The sequence below is a fragment of the Bemisia tabaci genome, chromosome 2, assembly GCF_918797505.1.
Source record: "Bemisia tabaci chromosome 2, PGI_BMITA_v3".
Lineage (NCBI taxonomy): Eukaryota > Metazoa > Arthropoda > Insecta > Hemiptera > Aleyrodidae > Bemisia > Bemisia tabaci.
This window is the reverse complement of record NC_092794.1, coordinates 40,720,652-40,740,990: the sequence shown is the minus strand read 5'-3', so window position 1 is coordinate 40,740,990 and position 20,339 is coordinate 40,720,652. Positions and strand designations below refer to the sequence as shown.

General features: G+C 39.1%; 1 protein-coding gene across 1 annotated transcript in view; it reads right to left on the bottom strand.

Moving 5' to 3' along the window:
* Positions 1-9,260: 9,260 nt before the first annotated feature.
* The window catches only part of LOC109037293 (dynein beta chain, ciliary), a 684,333-nt gene continuing 673,254 nt past the window's right edge, over positions 9,261-20,339 (bottom strand). The window contains exon 53 of the mRNA XM_072296415.1: positions 9,261-12,332. Coding sequence (XP_072152516.1) covers positions 12,180-12,332 — 153 coding nt within the window. The 3' untranslated portion in view covers positions 9,261-12,179. The remainder of the gene's footprint in view (positions 12,333-20,339) is intronic.

The window sequence follows — 20,339 nt, the reverse complement described above, 5'->3', positions numbered from 1 at the left end:
GTCTCTACGTCAAGTTGTGTTGATTTCTAAAATTCCCTTTCAGCGAGTTTTTTTCCAACTTGAGATGTCGTGTCTGACTGGTAAATCTGCGCAGAACCACGAAGTTCCGATTTTGGGGAAATTCTTTTTTTTGGGAGGTTCCGATTGGTTATTTTTCACCATCAGTTTTCTGTTCGTTGGTGCAAAAGATCGCCTACCTCGTTGCTCTTGAGAAGCCGCCATTATCCCACCTCAAATGTTAAAAATAGAAGTAAAGAAATAATAACCATCGTACAAGGTGGAAAATTGCTCTGGAGGACCCTTTACGGATATATGAGCCAAAATCAGAACTCGATTGATGGATTTAATCCATGAATACAGAAATATTGCCTCAGTTTACTGCCGCGATAGCAAATGCATGCTGAGATGAACCTTGTGACACATGAAAGCATAGGCAAACAATGTCTCACAGAGAAAGGCGCTTAATCCGTTGTCTCATATTACCGCAAGGGCCGAACCGCGCCGAAACTTCAAGGACGCCTTTTGTGAAGCCCCGCTCAGCGTCCGAGATCCCTTAATTGTTCTTTTTTCTCTCGCTTATAACGGATGTCGAGATAGCTCAGTCGTCATCGACACCATTCTACCGCTTCGTCAGCGCTCCATTTTTTACGAGCGGGGGTTCGAATCTCGTAGGGGATAGTTAATTTTTACTGGTTGTATTGAATGTTTTAGACCAATCATCTAACAATAATTAATACTTGGCTACTTAGGAAGCACATAGGTCCATTATGATGCGTATTCGGGCATATGTGTAGAGTAAAAATATCATACGTAGGGTGTCCCAAAAGTACCGGGACTGGTTCTGTAACTTCAAAAGTAAGATAGATACAGACATGATTGTGGTCTCATTTTAAAGATCAACTCAATACCTATCGATTAAAACCAAGATCAGCTCAATCGGATAAAAATTGACCGAGTTATGACAATTTCAAATCAGTGAGGAAAGTTTACCCCTACGGTTTTTAGGAAGATTTTTCGCTTACCAGGATTCAAAAAGTTAATATTCGTATCCACTTTCCTCCGAATCTTCCATAACTTCCTTTTGCTTTTCAAAGTACCGTCCATCAAACCGGATGCACTTTTTCATGCGCTCTTGCCACTTATCCAACATTGTTTTCCTGAATTCTTCCTCTGGGATGGAGTTGAAGAAGTTTGGAATTGCATTCTGGATTTCGGTCTTCGATACGAATCTTCGTCCGCGAAGCTCCTTTTTAAGCGTAGGAAACATTCAAAAATCACATGGAGCCAAGTCAGGGCTGTAAGGGGGATGAGGGATTGTTTCAACTCCATTTTTACTCATAAATTCACGTGTTAAGCTCGACTTGTGAGGCCGCGCATTGTCTTGATGGAGTATCCACGAAGCTTTCAAGTCCGACCGTTTCCGGGAAATGTGCATTCTCAACTCCTTTAGCACTTTGCAATAATACGCACTGTCGACTGTTGTGTTTGGTGGTACAAAATGTTGATAAATGACACCTCGAAAATAAAAAAACACAATAAGCATCACTTTATGGGCCGACTAAATGCGTTAACTTCCGAAAACTATATATAATCCAACGAAAATAAATAATTGGTACATAACAGATTTCTTGTATGCAAAGAAAATAATTAAAAATGTTAAAAAAGAGATGTCAACACAAAATTACATAGCCCCTTCAATTCGGAAGATACTACAAACGAACTATACCTTAACATTTTCATATCCCATAAGTTAACGTTCCCATGACGAATATTGCTATCTGTTAAGGTTGGCGATGGCCGGGTTGGGAGAGCAGAGAGAACCCAATTTGATTCGCTTGCTATCGCTAGCGATTGCAAAATCCAACTTGTTTTTTTTTTTTTTTTTTTTTTTTTTTTTTTTTTTTTTTTTTTTTGGACGTTTTACCATGTTTCAAACACATAGTCTATCAACATAGATATATTTAAGCTTATGCTTCGCTTGGCAGACGAAAACAAGTTCAAACGCCCGATCGGTGAAACTTGCAAGTAGGTCTCCGGAGCCATGAAACGTTGTAGTATTGTCCTGAGCAGTCTCAAGTTCCCTTGACAGTAGTATATGACGAAGTCCTACTACATTTTGCTTCTTATAGTCCATCCAATACAAAATTTAATATTTAGGCGTAAAAAAAACAAGTTGGATTTTGCAATCGCTAGCGATAGTGTCAAGTATAGCGACTCTCTGACGTTGCTTGCCTCTCCTTTGTTCAGTTGGCACGGCTGCTCTGTTGACCGGGGAAATTTCGAGTTTGCTTTGGAGCATCACTTGAGAAGTTCCCCTGGCCAATCAGAGGAGTGGATTGCTCGGCTGATCACTGGAGGGGGGAGCAACGAGTTGTTGAGGAATAGAGTGCGTTTCGTCTGATTATTCGGTCTGTGTGCTCTGTGAAGTATGGAATAAAAGTTTGTGTCATCGAATCAAATTGGGTTCTCTCTGCTCTCCCAACCCGGCCATCGCCAACCTGAACATGGTGCCGAAACCTCGGCGAACCCTTGAGGACTGAATAGCCTGAGATCGAGTTTCCAACATCGTCATTGACTTCTCACTGGTGGCCTAAATCCGCATCCCCTCGTGATGGACATTCCAACGGCAGCTAAATAGTTTCCAACCTCGTCATGGACTTCTCACTGGTGGCTTAAATCCGAATCCCGACCTCTTGATGGACATTCAAACGGCAGCTAAATTCCACTTCTAACCTTAACCAGGTGAATCATTTTCTAAGTTCATGCTTTGTTCCCCAAATGTTCTTCTCTTCTTTTCAGGTTGCATAGCATCGTATTTTGTAAATGTCCCACTCAGAGGCGGAAGATGATATTACTGTAATTGACACGTTACTTGGTCCTAGTTCTTCCCAAGACCCTTTACGGCACTCGACGCGTCCCACAAAACTCCCAAGCGCCCTTTCAGACTTTGTGGTTCCATCCAAAGTAGTCCGTAAACTAACTTTTAAGAAAACAGTTTCGGTAATGTCTAACAACAAGGAAAATGACCCACCAGGTGATAATGTGCCTCCATCACACTTTAAACATTTTCCAATTATCTTACCCACAGTTTTCGACGGGAATAATGTGACTGTGGAGAAATTTTTAGAGTCTTTGGATGCGGCAGTCCAAGTCAACAACTGGAAAAAAGAATATGTGCCTCTCTTCGTTCAAAAATATTTAAAAGGTGCAGCGCTTGAATATTTTGAATTTTTGAAAACCTCTTACCCTGCCCTGACCTTTGAACAGTTTACCGCTAAATTTAAATCTCAATTCAAAGATGTAGCCAAAGTTTCTCGACTCACAGTCCAATTAGAAAATTTAAAAGTTGATTCTGCGGAGGATCTAAAGGAATACTCCTTTAAAGTGCGTACCATCTGTAGGAAAATCGATCCAAATATGTCGGATGCTCAGGTTATTTTTCATTTGTTAAAAGGCATGCCCATGGCTATTAAAACCACATTTTCCCTCTTCCCACACAGTACGATGGATGAATTTGAATCCTCCTTAAAGAAGTTCGAACAGCGTCATATAAATTTAAACATTGCTAACATTAATAAACCCTCACATAATGAAACAGCTGAGCTCAAACTGGATGAAATCATAAACAAAATTTCTGCTTTACAAGCTAATCACAATATCCAACCTCGTTCGCAAACAAATGATTCCTATAGACCGCAACAAAAGAAGAAGAAAAAATACAACAATCACAAATTTCCACACCCACCATTTTACCAACAACAACCTTTTCATCCAGGCCCAGTGATGCCATTTCATCCACCGTACATTCCATACCCTGCCCAACAACCGAAAACCCAAACCTATCCTAGTGCTACATGTCTTATTTGCGGGTGTGCGCATGATACAACCCAATGTAAAGTACGTTTTTGTGTTCACTGCCGAAAAGGCGGGCATCTAAAGAGAGATTGTTTTGCCTTAAAAAAGGATGGCAACAATCAAAATTTTTAGAAAGTGGTATTTTTAGAAATAAATCTAAGACGTCGATTACCCATAATCGCAAAAGCTTCACGCCAAAGGCAATTGAAAACCCCTGTTCCTCTAGTGTTTATGCAGATCATTTTCCTCCTTTGTCTCGTGTGAAAAAGGACAGTCCTAAAATAGCTCGAAAGGACACCCATTTTAAACGCATGGCTCCGCAAACAAAGACTAAAGTCCCGAAAGAAACCTCTATGTGTACATTAAGCTTAGGCTTGTCTACTTTTATTGATGTGAAAGTTCAAAATCATAGCACCACAGCGCTTATTGATAGCGGCGCTAGTGTATCCGTTTGTTCTATCGCTTTTGCAAATTTTGTCCTTTCCGCAAAAGGAAAGAAAGTCGACTTGAAAACAGCCAACAATGAATCGTTACCCATTGTAAAACGAGGCTTCTTATTGCTCAACATTGCCGGTAGGGAACTGAAAACCTATGTGTATGTTACCAAATCCTTATCGTCTCCTTTAATTTTGGGCGACTCCTTTTTGAAAACACACCAAGCCATCATAGATTATAAATCAAACTGCATTCAACTCACTCACCAAGGAACAACCTTTTCCGCCCCTTTTGTACATAAGCTAGAAAATAGTTTGTCTTCGTTAGAATACCCTTTAAGTTTACAAGTAGTAACTAAAAATACCACTTGTCTAGCACCATTATCAGTTACTGACGTGAACATTCATTGTGAGTTTCCAGCGTTTCAAACAAATTTCTTTTTTGAACCAAATTTCAAATGGTTGGAGTCAAAAAATTTATATATTAATAGATGTTGTTTAACTCAATTGTCTTTACCGGTTAAAAACCTCTCTCATCAAGAAATCATTTTATATCCGGATACACCCATTGGTACCATTTGCTTCAAGAAAAACTTGGAGTATTTTCAAAGAACGAACAACTTTGAAAAGAAGGCATTCTTAAATCTAATTAGAAAAGTAGATGCTGACCTTCTTCCTTGCAATAATATAAATGATGTTTCTATAAAGCACTCCAAATCACAGAATAGGAAAAATACTGCTAGTCCAGCTTTTCCACACAGTAAATCTATTACTGGCACTGTTCCTGCTAGTACAGGTAGTGCACCTCCTTGCCAATCAACCAATTCCATTAAAATGGCAGGTTTGAGAAGCAAAATTATCACAGTTAATACGTGTCGAAATATATGTGCAAGTAGATTTGTGGATACGCCTACATGCATTAACCGTGTCCTCCCAGCCCAAGAGCTGCAGATTAATTCTGTCATGGGTAATTATTTCACTCTACAATTCCAAAACGCTGAAAATGAAAATGAAACTCACAAGAATGTTATAACAAATATCACTTCCAATACAAATTCTAGTAATAGTATTCCAAAAAATTTGCTCCCTGTTGACAAATCGGGAACACAAATTTTCATCAATAGATCAATACCGCCACTTGTGTTTAACCAGGTCAAGGAAATCATACAAAACAACATTGAAGTCTTTGCATCCTCACAAATTGAAATACATAAAGCACGCTTGATGCCTGCTGAAATAAATTTAACAGATAACATTCCTGTACATTCTCCTCCTTTTCACATGTCACCTATGGAGGATGAACAATTGCATGAATTCATTGGCCAGTTAAAACAAGCTGGTATTGTTCGTGATAGCACTTCGCCTTATGCGTCCCCAGCCTTTTTAGTTACCAAACCTGGAGTTCCAAAAAAATCTACCAATTTATCGCTATCTGACAAAAGATTTGTTGTCGACTATCGTCGCTTAAATGCCAAGGTCATTCCAGACAGGTACCCATTACCAAGAATAGAATCCCTGATCACTGAGCTTCGTCAGTACAAATATTTCAGCAAATTTGATTTTTTGAGCGGATTTTTCCAACAAGAGTTATCTGAAAAATCTAGGAAATGTTCTGCCTTCACAACTAGTAGAGGTTTGTTCGAGTTTAACCGACAACCTATGGGCATTAAAAATGGATCATCATCATTTAGTAGGGCTCTGAACAAAGTGTTTGCCGACCTGTTGTATCACGGTGTCATAATCTTCATTGATGATCTGATCGTCTACAGCAAAGACTATGAAACCCACGTTAAGCTGTTAAATATCGTATTCGAAAGGCTAAAAAAACATTTCTTACGCCTAAAAACTTCGAAATCCCAAGTATGTTGGGAATCGATAGACATCCTAGGATATTTGATTAGTCACAAGTGTATCGCTCCATCAACCAAAAATTTAATCCCAATACTAAATGCAAAACCGCCGAAATCTTTGAAAGAATTACGTTCATTTTTGGGATCCTGTTCTTTCTATCGTAAATTTATCCACAATTTTGCCAAGATTTGCTCCCCATTGTATGATCTCCTCAAAATCTCTTCCGACAAACAGTTTACTTTAACACCTGCAGCAAAATCAGCGTTCAAGACTTTGATTTCTCTTTTCACGCAAAAACCAGTGTTGCAAAACTTCAATGAAGATCATGAAACCGTGGTAATTGTAGATACTTCGAAATTGGCTACTGGCTCTATCCTTGCCCAGCGTAACCCAGAAACAAAAAAACTACATCCTATTGGTTATTTCAGCAAAAAACTTCAATCACAACCGTCTTGGGGTTCGACTGAACTTGAACTCCAGGGCCTAGCTTTGGCAGTGCCTCATTTTCGTGATTACCTATATGGCCGCAAATTTACAGTTTTTTCTGACCATAATAGTTTGGAGTATTTTACAACATTTAAAGAAAAGTCATCTAGATTAAATAAATTGGTATCAAAACTTGTCGACTATGATTTTGATGTAATTTACAAGAAAGCTTCTTCACCAGCCATAAAGGCAGTTGACCATTTATCTAGATTCCCAGTAACCGCAATTATAGCCACTTTAGACAAAAACATGCCAATTTCAAACAATGATTTAGCTTTAATATCCACTAATTTTAATTCAGAACAATTAAAGGACCCACAAATTGAGATCATACGAAAGGCTATTATCTCTCCAAAAACAATTTCGGATCGCAATGTTTTACGCCGAAGCCGTCGCTTTTCACTCAGAAATGATTTAATTTACCTAAATTTGTGGTGTAAAAATCAAGAGCCTTACGCTTTGTATGTGCCCAAATCCTTGATTAATTCTGTTTTGCACCATATCCATAATGACCTAGTTGCGGGATCAGCCCACTTTTCCTTCAAAAAATGCTACGATAGGCTAAAGAGGCATTTCTACTGGCCAACAATGCGGCAAGATTTAGCCACCCACATCTCTCGTTGTCATTCTTGTAACTTAAATAAGCCAGCAAAAGTTAAATACGGTTTGCTGCAGCCCATCCCACCGCCATTAACTGGAAAACCTTTTTCTCACATAATTTGTGACTTCCTCGGTCCATTACCAAGTTCGTACGGTCACAAATATATTTTAATTGCCATTTGTACCCTCACCAAATATGCGATTACAAAAGCAACCCATAATGCTGACGCTAACACAGTTGCCAAATTTCTTATAAGTGATGTTATTTCTCAAAAAGGTTTCTTTAGTAAATTTTCAACCGACAGAGGCTCACATTTTGATAATGAGCTTATCACAGAATTGTCTCACCAGTTAAAATTCCAAAAGCAGCACAGCACTGCTTACAGACCTCAATCACAAGGCATAGTGGAGCGGCTTAATCAAACTATCGTAACAATTTTGAAGCATTACATAAGTGAATCTAACAAAAATTGGTCAACCATTTTACCTTTTGTTACTTTTGCGTACAATTCTAATGCACAAGCTTCAACGGGCTATTCCCCATTCTACCTGGTCCATGGGTATGAGCCAGACACTTCTCTCACCGCATCCCTAGAACCCCCCAACCCTCCCGTTGATTTGTTGGAATCGATCGAACAATTACTAAAAATCAGACATGAAATGCCTGAAATCATAAAAAAAGCCCAGGACAAATACAAACGACACTATGACAAATCTCATATACCTTTAAATTTAACACCAGGTTCCCAGGTTTATGTAACTCTCTCAAGACCCAGTTCCAAATTATCACCCCTCTATCAAGGCCCTTATATGGTCGTCAAGAAAGTCTCTGACCTCAATTATGAAGTTGCTATCCCAATGAGGGGAAAGTTATCAAATGAAATTTTAAATGTCTCCCGATTAAAGCCTGTGCCCCCTAAAGCCCAATATGTTACTTCAGTACTTCCATGTCACAATATCTCTCGCCAACGCAAATATTCTATTTAATTTTTATATTGTAGTACTCTCTACATTTTACTTATAGCACCAAATGTAAAGAAATTTTAGCTGTGACAAGGCTCTTTAAACTAAGATTAATTAAAAAGCTCATTAACCTTTTAAGCTGTGATATTATCGCTTTTTAATTCTTGTTTCAGAAACTGTTATTTGTACACACTCTTGCTGATCCAGTTTCTGGGAACGATTCTACACTCTGGGAAGACCGCAGACTCCTTTTATCAGCTCAAACTACTCCAGCACCTCAATCCAAGCTGTTAATATGGACTTATCACTGATTACCTCAACATCACGCTAAGAGTCCTGCTTATCTCAACCTGATCACATCTTCTTCACAAACAACTCTTAATCTAGATGATTATCTTCCTCTTAACGCTAAATTATCTTGCAATCCGTTGTCAATCAATCTTACCTTATTTTGTAGAATCGTCCCCTAGAAACAGTAGATTGTTAACTTGTATTTTATCATAATTGTTTATTGTCAAAGACAGAAAAACACTCTCATTCTAAAACCATCCTTTATTACGTTTCACTTGCTCACTAAAGCATGCTTAACTTTAACAAAATTTTGCGCTTCAAGAGAAAAACTTAACCTCTCATCCATCTTAGTCGTCGGAGGTCCTCCTCTCCCAACAAGGGGGGATGTCAAGTATAGCGACTCTCTGACGTTGCTTGCCTCTCCTTTGTTCAGTTGGCACGGCTGCTCTGTTGACCGGGGAAATTTCGAGTTTGCTTTGGAGCATCACTTGAGAAGTTCCCCTGGCCAATCAGAGGAGTGGATTGCTCGGCTGATCACTGGAGGGGGGAGCAACGAGTTGGTGAGGAATAGAGTGCGTTTCGTCTGATTATTCGGTCTGTGTGCTCTGTGAAGTATGGAATAAAAGTTTGTGTCATCGAATCAAATTGGGTTCTCTCTGCTCTCCCAACCCGGCCATCGCCAACCTTAACAGATAGCAATATTCGTCATGGGAACGTTAACTTATGGGATATGAAAATGTTAAGGTATAGTTCGTTTGTAGTATCTTCCGAATTGAAGGGGCTATGTAATTTTGTGTTGACATCTCTTTTTTAACATTTTTAATTATTTTCTTTGCATACAAAAAAGCTGTTATGTACCAATTATTTATTTTCGTTGGATTATATATAGTTTTCGGAAGTTAACGCATTTAAGTTTCAGGTTCGCTTTTTCGGCGTAAAATATACATAAGGTGTCCCAAAAGTACCGGGACTGGTTCTGTAACTTCGAAAGTAAGATAGATACAGACATGATCTTGATTTCATTTTAAAGATCAACTCAATACCTATCGATTAAAACCAAGATCAGCTTAATCGAATAAAAATTGACCGAGTTATGGCAATTTGAAATCAGGGAGGAAAGTTTACGCCTACGGTTTTTAAGGAAGATTCTTCATCGCCGTAAATCGAAAAGTCGACCCATAAAGTGATGCTTATTGTGTTTTTTTATTTTCGAGGTGTCCTTTATCAACATTTTGTACCATCAAACACAACAGTTGACAGTGCGTATTTTTGCAAAGTACTAAAGGAGTTGAGAATGCACATTTCCCGGAAACGGTCGGACTTGAACGCTTCGTGGATACTCCATCAAGACAATGCGCGGCCTCACAAGTCGAGCTTAACACGTGAATTTATGAGTAAAAATGGAGTTGAAACAATCCCTCATCCCCCTTACAGCCCTGACTTGGCTCCATGTGATTTTTGAATGTTTCCTACGCTTAAAAAGGAGCTTCGCGGACGAAGATTCGTATCGAAGACCGAAATCCAGAATGCAATTCCAAACTTCTTCAACTCCATCCCAGAGGAAGAATTCAGGAAAACAATGTTGGATAAGTGGCAAGAGCGCATGAAAAAGTGCATCCGGTTTGATGGACGGTACTTTGAAAAGCAAAAGGAAGTTATGGAAGATTCGGAGGAAAGTGGATACGAATATTAACTTTTTGAATCCTGGTAAGCGAAAAATCTTCCTAAAAACCGTAGGGGTAAACTTTCCTCACTGATTTGAAATTGTCATAACTCGGTCAATTTTTATCCGATTGAGCTGATCTTGGTTTTAATCGATAGGTATTGAGTTGATCTTTAAAATGAGACCACAATCATGTCTGTATCTATCTTACTTTTGAAGTTACAGAACCAGTCCCGGTACTTTTGGGACACCCTACGTATGATATTTTTACTCTACACATATGCCCGAATACGCATCATAATGGACCTATGTGCTTCCTAAGTAGCCAAGTATTAATTATTGTTAGATGATTGGTCTAAAACATTCAATACAACCAGTAAAAATTAACTATCCCCTACGAGATTCGAACCCCCGCTCGTAAAAAATGGAGCGCTGACGAAGCGGTAGAATGGTGTCGATGACGACTGAGCTATCTCGACATCCGTTATAAGCGAGAGAAAAAAGAACAATTAAGGGATCTCGGACGCTGAGCGGGGCTTCACAAAAGGCGTCCTTGAAGTTTCGGCGCGGTTCGGCCCTTGCGCTAATATGAGACAACGGATTAAGCGCCTTTCTCTGTGAGACATTGTTTGCCTATGCTTTCATGTGTCACAAGGTTCATCTCAGCATGCATTTGCTATCGCGGCAGTAAACTGAGGCAATATTTCTGTATTCATGGATTAAATCCATCAATCGAGTTCTGATTTTGGCTCATATATCCGTAAAGGGTCCTCCAGAGCAATTTTCCACCTTGTACGATGGTTATTATTTCTTTACTTCTATTTTTAACATTTGAGGTGGGATAATGGCGGCTTCTCAAGAGCAACGAGGTAGGCGATCTTTTGCACCAACGAACAGAAAACTGATGGTGAAAAATAACCAATCGGAACCTCCCAAAAAAAAGAATTTCCCCAAAATCGGAACTTCGTGGTTCTGCGCAGATTTACCAGTCAGACACGACATCTCAAGTTGGAAAAAAACTCGCTGAAAGGGAATTTTAGAAATCAACACAACTTGACGTAGAGACATGATTGGCTAAAAAATACAACGGTTTTTGATACATCGGAAAATCAACCAAAAATCGAAGACTGGGCGAAACGCTCAAGGTCGCAGAGGCATAGGGAATCCCATAGCGATAGCAACGGAACGATTGTAATATCATGGGGAACTCCGTTCCCATGACAAAAAAATATATACATATTTTCCGAGTATCGAACCCAGGACCTTACGCAGAATAATGAGAGGCGATAGCCACTACACCGCACCGCCCTGATATGCTATTAGTGCTTCAATTTAAGGTTCGTCATCAAATTATTACCGAAGTTACAAGAAAGAATAAAAATGTGAAAAATGGATTTTTTGAAAAGTATTAGCATATTTCCACTCAGCGACCATAAAAACCACTAAAAACTCATGTTGCAAGGTATAAACATACAAATATCATTTCATGCCGCTTTTATCGGGCTATTGGACCATAGTGCGGCGTGCGGAATCTGAGATAAGACTGCCGCTCGGTGCTGAAGTTCTCCTGATTTCCTTGTTGACACATAGCTGATCATTCACTCGAATGCTGAAATGAGGAATCTTTCTGACTCTTATCACCAAATAAATGAATCTTCTTGGGCGTTTTTTGCGAAAACGGTGCATCGCGTAGAAAGTTGGCGCTTTTGATCAAGAGCATCGATTGCAATAAAAAACTAAAGATCTATCGTGGTGCTTTTTCCCTAGCAAGAGGTGCGCGGGGTCCTTTACAGAAAAATTCTTCGACCGCTCTTGAGGAAAATAACAGCATCGCCGAGACGAATTGCATTACCTACCCTGCAACGCATATAGGTACATCCTACTCTTCTCATTGTTTCATTTGGGGGTTGGTTGTGAGTCATTCACCTAACTGCCTTCAAATTAGCTTCCAATTATGCAAAACAAAACCTAGAGAGTAGATTCTCTACTTTTGACATGTACATCTTACATAGTAGTAATGAAATGTGGACAAACACTTACGAGAAATCTTCTCTCATTTTCTTGGTTACCTCACACTGGAGGCACATTTTATCGAGTGGCCATTCATTCTTCCGAGCAGCACTTTGCATTACAGCAGTCAGAAATGATTGAGGATTAAAAAAGCCACTGAGCCAAATGGTTGAAGGAAGCTAAGATACAAACAGCCAAACAAAATTAGACAAAACCATTAGCTCAAAATTTCGCATGATGGAAAAGAAAATTAGCAACAGGGTCTCTCAGCACAAAAAGGATCCACAGAGTGTACATATTAAAACTTAGGTATCCATTCACTCGATCATACATTTTTTGCACAAAATCTAATAAATTTTGGTGATGTAAGAAACTTTTGAAGATTTTAGGAGCTACAGGTTGAGTATCCTGTTTCTATCTAAATACGTTGCAAAATGAGTCAGTAAGGTTCGGTAGGGATTTGCCTGCGATTGATCAAGGTGAAAGTAACAGAATGATTTTAATAAGGTCTTAAAGGGGGTGTTAATTTCGGCAATTTTAATTTATCGGTCACTGCTTCTCAAAGACTCGGAAATTAGAAGTATCTATCAGCTAATATCTTGCTGTGCCCGTCAATTATCCCTACTGTTAGCGATTATTCGCTCACTCATTTTCGTTGGTAACATTCTAATGTGTATCAGGTTTAAATTACCCACTGGCAATTGCTCAATGCAAAGGCTGTAGTATGAGTGGCGGTAGCCACATCCAGGCAAGTTACCTATCCTCCAACAATTGGCAAACAGCAAACAGCACAGCCCGGCCGTGGCACCGACACCATAACTACACGTACTTGGCGTATTTGGATTTTTAGTTTCGTTTCAGTAAACTTTTAACAGCAACCAGAAAACCGAATCCAGAAATTTTGGTGTCTAGGGATGCGTCTGTGTCCCGTCTAAGAAACTGAAGAGTCACGAGGAAGTCAATGATTTATTAAATGGGATAATTACGCATAGGTTATTGCCAAAATCAGCGAAAAGGATCCACTTTGGCGTAGTTGAACAACCCCAACGAAATACAAAGAATACGAGACATCAGAGCTCTAGACAGGGTGTCTCGCGAAAAAGGAGCCACCTTGAATATCTGCCGAACGCGTCGGAATTGCGATAAACGGTAAAAGACGTGTTCATTTATATCGAGGGGGACACCTTTAGGTGTATTTGACATCTTCCCAAACCGCGGGAGGGGCGCGAGGCGGGGAGTGCTCCACCCGTAAGTCGAACTTTTCAAATGGCACCCCTACTTTTTTATTTCAGAAATCAATTCTACGCAAAATAACAAGCCCTCCTGTCCAAACCGAACGTTAATCGGACAATATTTCAGCGATTGGCAGAGGTTGAAACATTTTTTTCATGCCCTTTTCAAAAATTCCCCACGCCCAATGGAATTGTCGTATCAAACCAAACTCTCCGCCAAAAAAATTCTTAAACATTGCACTTTCGGGAAAAAAAAAAAAAAAAAAAAAAAAAAAAAAAAAAAAAAAAAAAAAATCTGCTGTACTCAAAAGCTGAAGCACGCGGAGCCCTTCTTTGTGACATTAAAATTCATTTAACCTAACATTTTCGAGGGGCACTCATCGGAAGGCGAGGGAGTAGTAAGTTTTAGACAATACTATTATTCTTTTTTCTGAAGCATAAGATACCGTGTCATGGGTGGCGGTAGCTACCTCCGGACAAAGTCTAAACTCGACAACACTGGACAGCGTCCAAACGAAAAAGGTGCCAGCCAACCATAGACACACGTAACTCTCTTATTCTGAAAACTGATTCGGTTCTAACTCAACTGCAGCCCAAACGACGGCACGGATTCCAACGATCTTGGTGTCTACTTACGCACCTAATTTGGGCCTACAAAGTGGGATGGTTTCATCAAGATCCATTGAGTTTTCAAAAAGTTATAAGCACTTAAAGGCCCAAAACGACAAATATTTTTTGTAACATGGGCCGTTTTGTAGCGGGAAAATTTGAAATTTCGAAACACACCCGACACGATCACCTTTCACAACCGATTTCTTGCTTACACGGCCGCAGATTCTAATGAAACCTACAAAGGATCATGCTTGAAGATATGAGGATTCCATTTCTACCACATTTAATAGGGTTTCAATGCTCGGATAATTCAGTATTGGCAAATAACTTTCAAAATTTTAGTTATAAATTTTCGAAACACACCCGACATGATGACCTTTCACAACAAATTTCTTGCTTACACGGCCGCAGATTCGAATGGAACTTACATAGAATCATGCTTGAGGATATGAGGATTTCATTTCTACTACATTTAATAGGGTTCCAATTCTCAGATAATTCAGCATCGGCAAATAACTTTCAAAATTTTAGCTATAATTGTTTGAATTTAGAAAAAAACTGGCAGTGGTTCAATGCCATTTGTCGATTCCGTTCAATTCAACCAGTCCAGCCAGGTTTCGGGAACGAAATTCCCCGTTCTCGTTCGTGACCAACATCTTACTAACTAGTTGTGAATAGATTTAATTTAAATAAGAGTTAAATTCTCTGTGGTTGCTAACTACTATTTTTACACACTTCAATTATCACGTCGCACGTCTTCTACCAGAGCCCGATACACTATTTAATTAGCTTCTCTAAAAAAGTTCAAGTGATGTGTTTATTTTGAACGATGGAATTCAGAAGTGAGGTTATCAGTCCGTGTATCTATCTCACCTAGAAGCATAAATAAATGTAATTCAGGTAAATTACGTCGATAAAAGGACACCAAAGTTGTGCCAAACTATCACAAGGAAGCAGGATTTACACCACAGTGCATTCTCGTAACTAACAGCATCCAAAAATTTCCCTACCATGCACACCAATGGATCAGTGGATCGAAGGGAGAGTCATCGTCCATTACTCTCAGTTTTTAATTATATTATTGTTTTCCTCAAGCCACGAATGCTAGTTTTCACATCTTGAAGAGATGTAGTTGTTTTCAGTGACCGAAGTTCATTCGCTTTAAATTTTGCTTTCAACCTACGTGCTCTGAAGTGATTGTGCTCTTCCTAAGTGTATGTTATTGACATTAAGACCTTGTTTTCTTCATGACTAATCTTGGAGAGCTTTTACCTCTTACCGTTGCTTTTTTACATCAAAGACATCATAGAGATATAGGGATGCGAGGTATAATTCAATCACTAGTATGTGTGTTCAATCACTAAGTCAACTTTATGTCCCTAAATCAGAGATCATTGACGATGAGTAGTAGCTCAAATTTGGTTTTCTCCGAGTCTCTTTGATTTTGCGTCAAAAGTTGTATATACCACCATTTTGCCAGTCAATGGGTAACAAAGTCTTAAATGAAAGGTTCTCGTCCTATTTTTTCAGCTTGATGATTACTTTAAAATAAAGGTTTTATTTTGCTGTATAAATTGCTGGGCCAAGTAAGTACGTAGCGCCAATTCCTTCTCTATCTTTACATATGAAAACTTTATGTATAAACACGTCAAATAGTGAAATTATGTTATGGACTTACACTGGTGCAGCTACCAACTGTTAGATAATGTGTGAAAATATTGTGGTGTTGTTGGTCGATGTGTCACTGAAAAATTCCATCTTCACCTAGTGAGAACTTTTCAGACTTATCTTCTAGCTTAATTACTCCAGTGAAACAGTGCACTCTGAAATTCATTGAGCGGTGGGTCTATGTATGGTTTGTGTGCCTACCTATTTTTTAATGAAATAAATGTAATAGGGTGAATCAAGGCCAAAAAAGATTAGACCAATCGGTAGCGCACATGATGAAAAGTTTGTGCTTCGGAACCAATTGCGGAACATGCTCTGATGAAGAGTTTGAGGGTGGTGTTTTTAGTCCGACGGTGGACAACCAAATTAGTAGGAATTCTTGAACTACCAGGTAACTGAGAGGTAGCCTTCATTATCTTTTATCCGAGTCAAATGACTCCATTACAATTTCAATGCTTACTTCATGCCAGTTATATGATTCGACAAATTTTGAGGTGAAGCGACTCTAAGCAAAATAAATCAAAATATTCTCCACTAGCGTCAATATACAGGGTGAGCGAAAAGTCCCCGAACCCCCCCCCCCCCCCCCCTAACTTTTGAACGCATACTTGTATCGAAACGAAATTTTGGGGATGCTCCTAGATCAATAAGAGGTACTTTTTGGCACATCCAAAATTTTGAGGGGGCGACCCCCCCCCCCCCCCGCAAGGAGCGCACACTAACTCGAAATTTTCAAATTGTAACCCCCCTCTTTTGATACATCGTTGGAAAGATAATAAAAAACGAAACTTTTTGGCGCAAACCGGAGGTCGCTACGACTTTCCGTTCTCGAGTTATTCTTGGTCAAAGTTCAAAATAGGCCAGTTTTCAAAAAATCGTAAGTCCGCTTCAGAAAGATGCAGAAAGGCAAACAAGGCGGCAAAATTCTCGGCATTGCATGTACTTTCAGAAAAAAATCGTCAAAAACCTTACCGTCTGCGCCTGGAGTGATTTTAGTCCCCGCCCCTCCCGCAAGAAAGGCATTTAAACGCGGGAGGACATTATTTCTTAGGCTTCGGGAAAAAGAATAATAATGGGCCTGTTTCAAACTTTTGCTAGAGCAAAGATAAGAGTTGTTTCTTGTAGATAACGCCTCAAAAATCACGATGAGCGCATCGGCAAAGTCTGAAATGCACTCATAACTTCACAATCTGCGTAAGAAATTTGCGGTTTTTTGAGCTTCCCGCTTCAAAAACGATACTACGGCACAGGTGAACATTTTGTTAGAGGAGTCGTTCCATCGTCGGCGATATTCATCATGGCCGACGCTTGCGCGCAGTTCCGCGCGTGATTCGAGGAGAGTTCAAGGTCAATCAATGCGGGCGTGGAAAATATGAACGTTAACACACCGATTGTTATCTTGTCTAATCCAGTTCAGGTGTTATCTCGTCCCATCAAACGTGTTTTGGCGGATTGGCGTCGGCCATGATGATTATTGCCGACGATGGAACGACTCCTCTTACAAAATGTTCACCTGTGCCGTAGTATCGTTTTTGAAGCGGGAAGCTCAAAAAACCGCAAATTTCTTACGCAGACTGTGAAGTTATGAGTGCATTTCAGACTTTGCCGATGCGCTCATCGTGATTTTTGAGGCATTATCTATGAGAAACAACTCTTATTTTTGCTCTAGCAAAAGTTTGCAACAGGCCCATTCTCGACTAAAACTTACTACTTCCTTGCCTTCCGATGAACAGCCCTCGGAAATGTTAGGTATAACGAATTTTAATGTCACAAAAAAGGGCTCCTTGTACTCCAGCTTTTGAGTACAGCAGATTTTTTTTTTTTTTTTTTTTTTTTTTTTTTTTTTTTTTTTTTCGAAAGTGCAATGTTTAAGAATTTTTTGGCGAAGAGTTTGGTTTGATACGACAATGCCATTGGGCGTGGGGAATTTTTGAAAAGGGCATGAAAAAAATTTTTCGACCTCTGCCAATCGCTGAAATATTGTCCGATTAACATTCGGTTTGACCGACGGTTACCTTTCATTGAATTTCTTATTTACACTACTGTGGAATGAATTTATGGTTTCTTTGAGGAATCATCCTTAGGATATGAGGAATGAGGATTCTAAAAATTATGCCTAGGTAAGTAGGTGTTTATTTTTACGGTTTAGGCTGTAGCTGAATTCGGCGATAATAGTTAAAGTAGGTATGCTTCACTAACACATACGCATGAAAGAGTACAATATACATATGTATACTGCCAACTCAACGAGCGAAACAATAACAAACAACGAATGTTAGGTTAGTTTCTATTTCATAGACAACAAGAGCGATTGATAGAACACGAAATCTTTGACTTTCATTAACTCAAACCCATTTTCGACTTCAACGATGTTTGCAAAACTCATTATCATTGCAATTTACAACCTGCATGGAGCAAAAGTCTATTGGCTCCATCGTGATGTGAATTCTGAAAATCCTTTCTTAGAACTTTAAAACTTGACATTCTTTTATCTCATTGTTCTCTCTCCATTTTCGGCCCACGAGTGATTTAAAGTTGCTTTCCAAAAATTATGTGGTCCTCAATCCATTCAAGAGTGTGAAGTTTACATTTTTCTAGTATTAGGTACATCCTTTTGACCCCTCAAATTCTACGCATATGAGTCCATTTCGTTCAAGGCTTCTCTTAGCAACACCGAGTGTTCATACATTTAAGATAAGTAAGATATGTCTTTTGGTTCTTCTATTAGCAGTTTTGAAATGAATTAGGTATATATTACAGCACCTTCATCCAGTCTTGTTTCCTCGTTTTATGTTTGTTAAGAGTGTTGGTTTGTTTCTGTTCTTTATACGTGAAGTAGCGTTTGTTCTGAGAGAACATCCATATGACTTCTTGCGGGAGGTGCCGTCGCCCCAAAAAATAATCACGAAATCGTTAATTAAACGCAAAAATTCCACGTAATACATATGACGACTTTCAAGGCTTGTCATTAGCACGCTCACTCTAACATAATTTAACGAGGGAAGGGGGTGTTATCGTATCCCTCCTCTTCCGACCCCCCTCCCAAAAAATAATCACGAAAAAATGTAAATAAATGCGACAATTCCATTCTAAAAGGCGACTTTCACGGTGTGCTATTGTCATGCTAACACTAATATACTTTACTGAAGGCGGTTGGGAGGGGAGGGGGTTAAAAAGCCATCCGTGTTCTTCCTCCCCAAAAAGTCTATTTCACTCTCGCTTCCTAAATGGTCATTGAGAGTTTTCGGTATTGTTTCTCAAGAGATATATTTAAATTCTAATGCCTCGGTACAGAGCAATTTCCACCCGTATTGCTCTGGTGATGGTATTTCAGGTGAATTTACGTGAGGATTGTTCCATATTTAGCATTGGTAATTTTCCGTTTACTACGCATGGTTCACCAGTGACCTCCTACAAGGTGGTAAGAAGCTCTAATGCATGCTACTAAGGCTTATTGCCGCGGAATCTATTCTTGAAGAATGCTCGAACTCTAGCAGTTGATTATTAGGTATAGTAGTCAGATTTTTTTTGAAGAATAGGTTATACAACATACGATTTCCTCTAGAGAAGCGACCATTTCACACTGTTGTAGATTGATTGAGCAATTTGAAACTTAGAACAAACTGTTGATTTTTATTAATATATGACAATACAAATTTGTTGCCATGCCGCAAGAAAGAACTGTTTTTGTCACAACTTGAAAAAATCATGTAAATTCAGTAAGAGATAGTACGTATCTGGTCCTAACTTACTTGCAACACAACAAACATCAATCACTCTTTGATAGTAGCCTCTTTCTGTATCAAAAAGGAAAATTTTTTTAATGTCGTTGGTGCATCGAAGAAGGAGCATAAATACATCTGTGTCCGGCGAACGAACACTGATTGACGAATAGTTATCAAGATAGTTCGACTCGGAAAAAAGCAAAATTATTAGAGCGTCTGCTTCTTATTGGTTAGATTTTTATTAAGTTTGCAAGGTGAAGTCAACTTTCATACCGTCAGCGGAAGTATACTGGGCACACTCTTCTCCATGCTTTGAAAATACTTTTTTCCGTGAGAATATTGGGCGTATTTCTTTCGGTTCCATTCAGTTAAGAATAGATCGATTAGCTGGTTTTTGTTTTTACCCTTGCCTAAGATACTTTTCCAACTACGGGGTATTTTGGTTGGGGGTCCTTTCATAAAAAAGCATCCTCTAATCCCCCTCATAATCGCTGAATGTTTTTGATAGATATATCACTGTGGTATGTGCCTGTGACCAAATGAATGATTGAATTTTTCGGCAAACGATCCAATGCACTTTGAACCTATTCTCCAAACGTTTCTAAAATGTTAATATAAGCTTAAGAATGTACACTTCCGTCAATTATGAATAAACTCCCCTCAGTTTCAGTAATTTCCAAAAATTAAAATAGTACATTTACGTTCCCTGACTACGGCGTAATTACGGATTCCTTCATGTCTTAAAATTCTCACACTGCAGCTAGGTTTCCCCGTCCCTTCTTTTATTAAAAACGTAATGTTTTTAAATTACCCCTCCTCCACTTTTTTAAATGTTGGCTGGGGAGGATGTCTAACAATCCCCCACCCCCTCAATAAAGTATGTTAGTGTTATCATAACCATGACACGCCCCGACAGTCGCCTTTACAATGGAATTTTCGCGTTAATTAA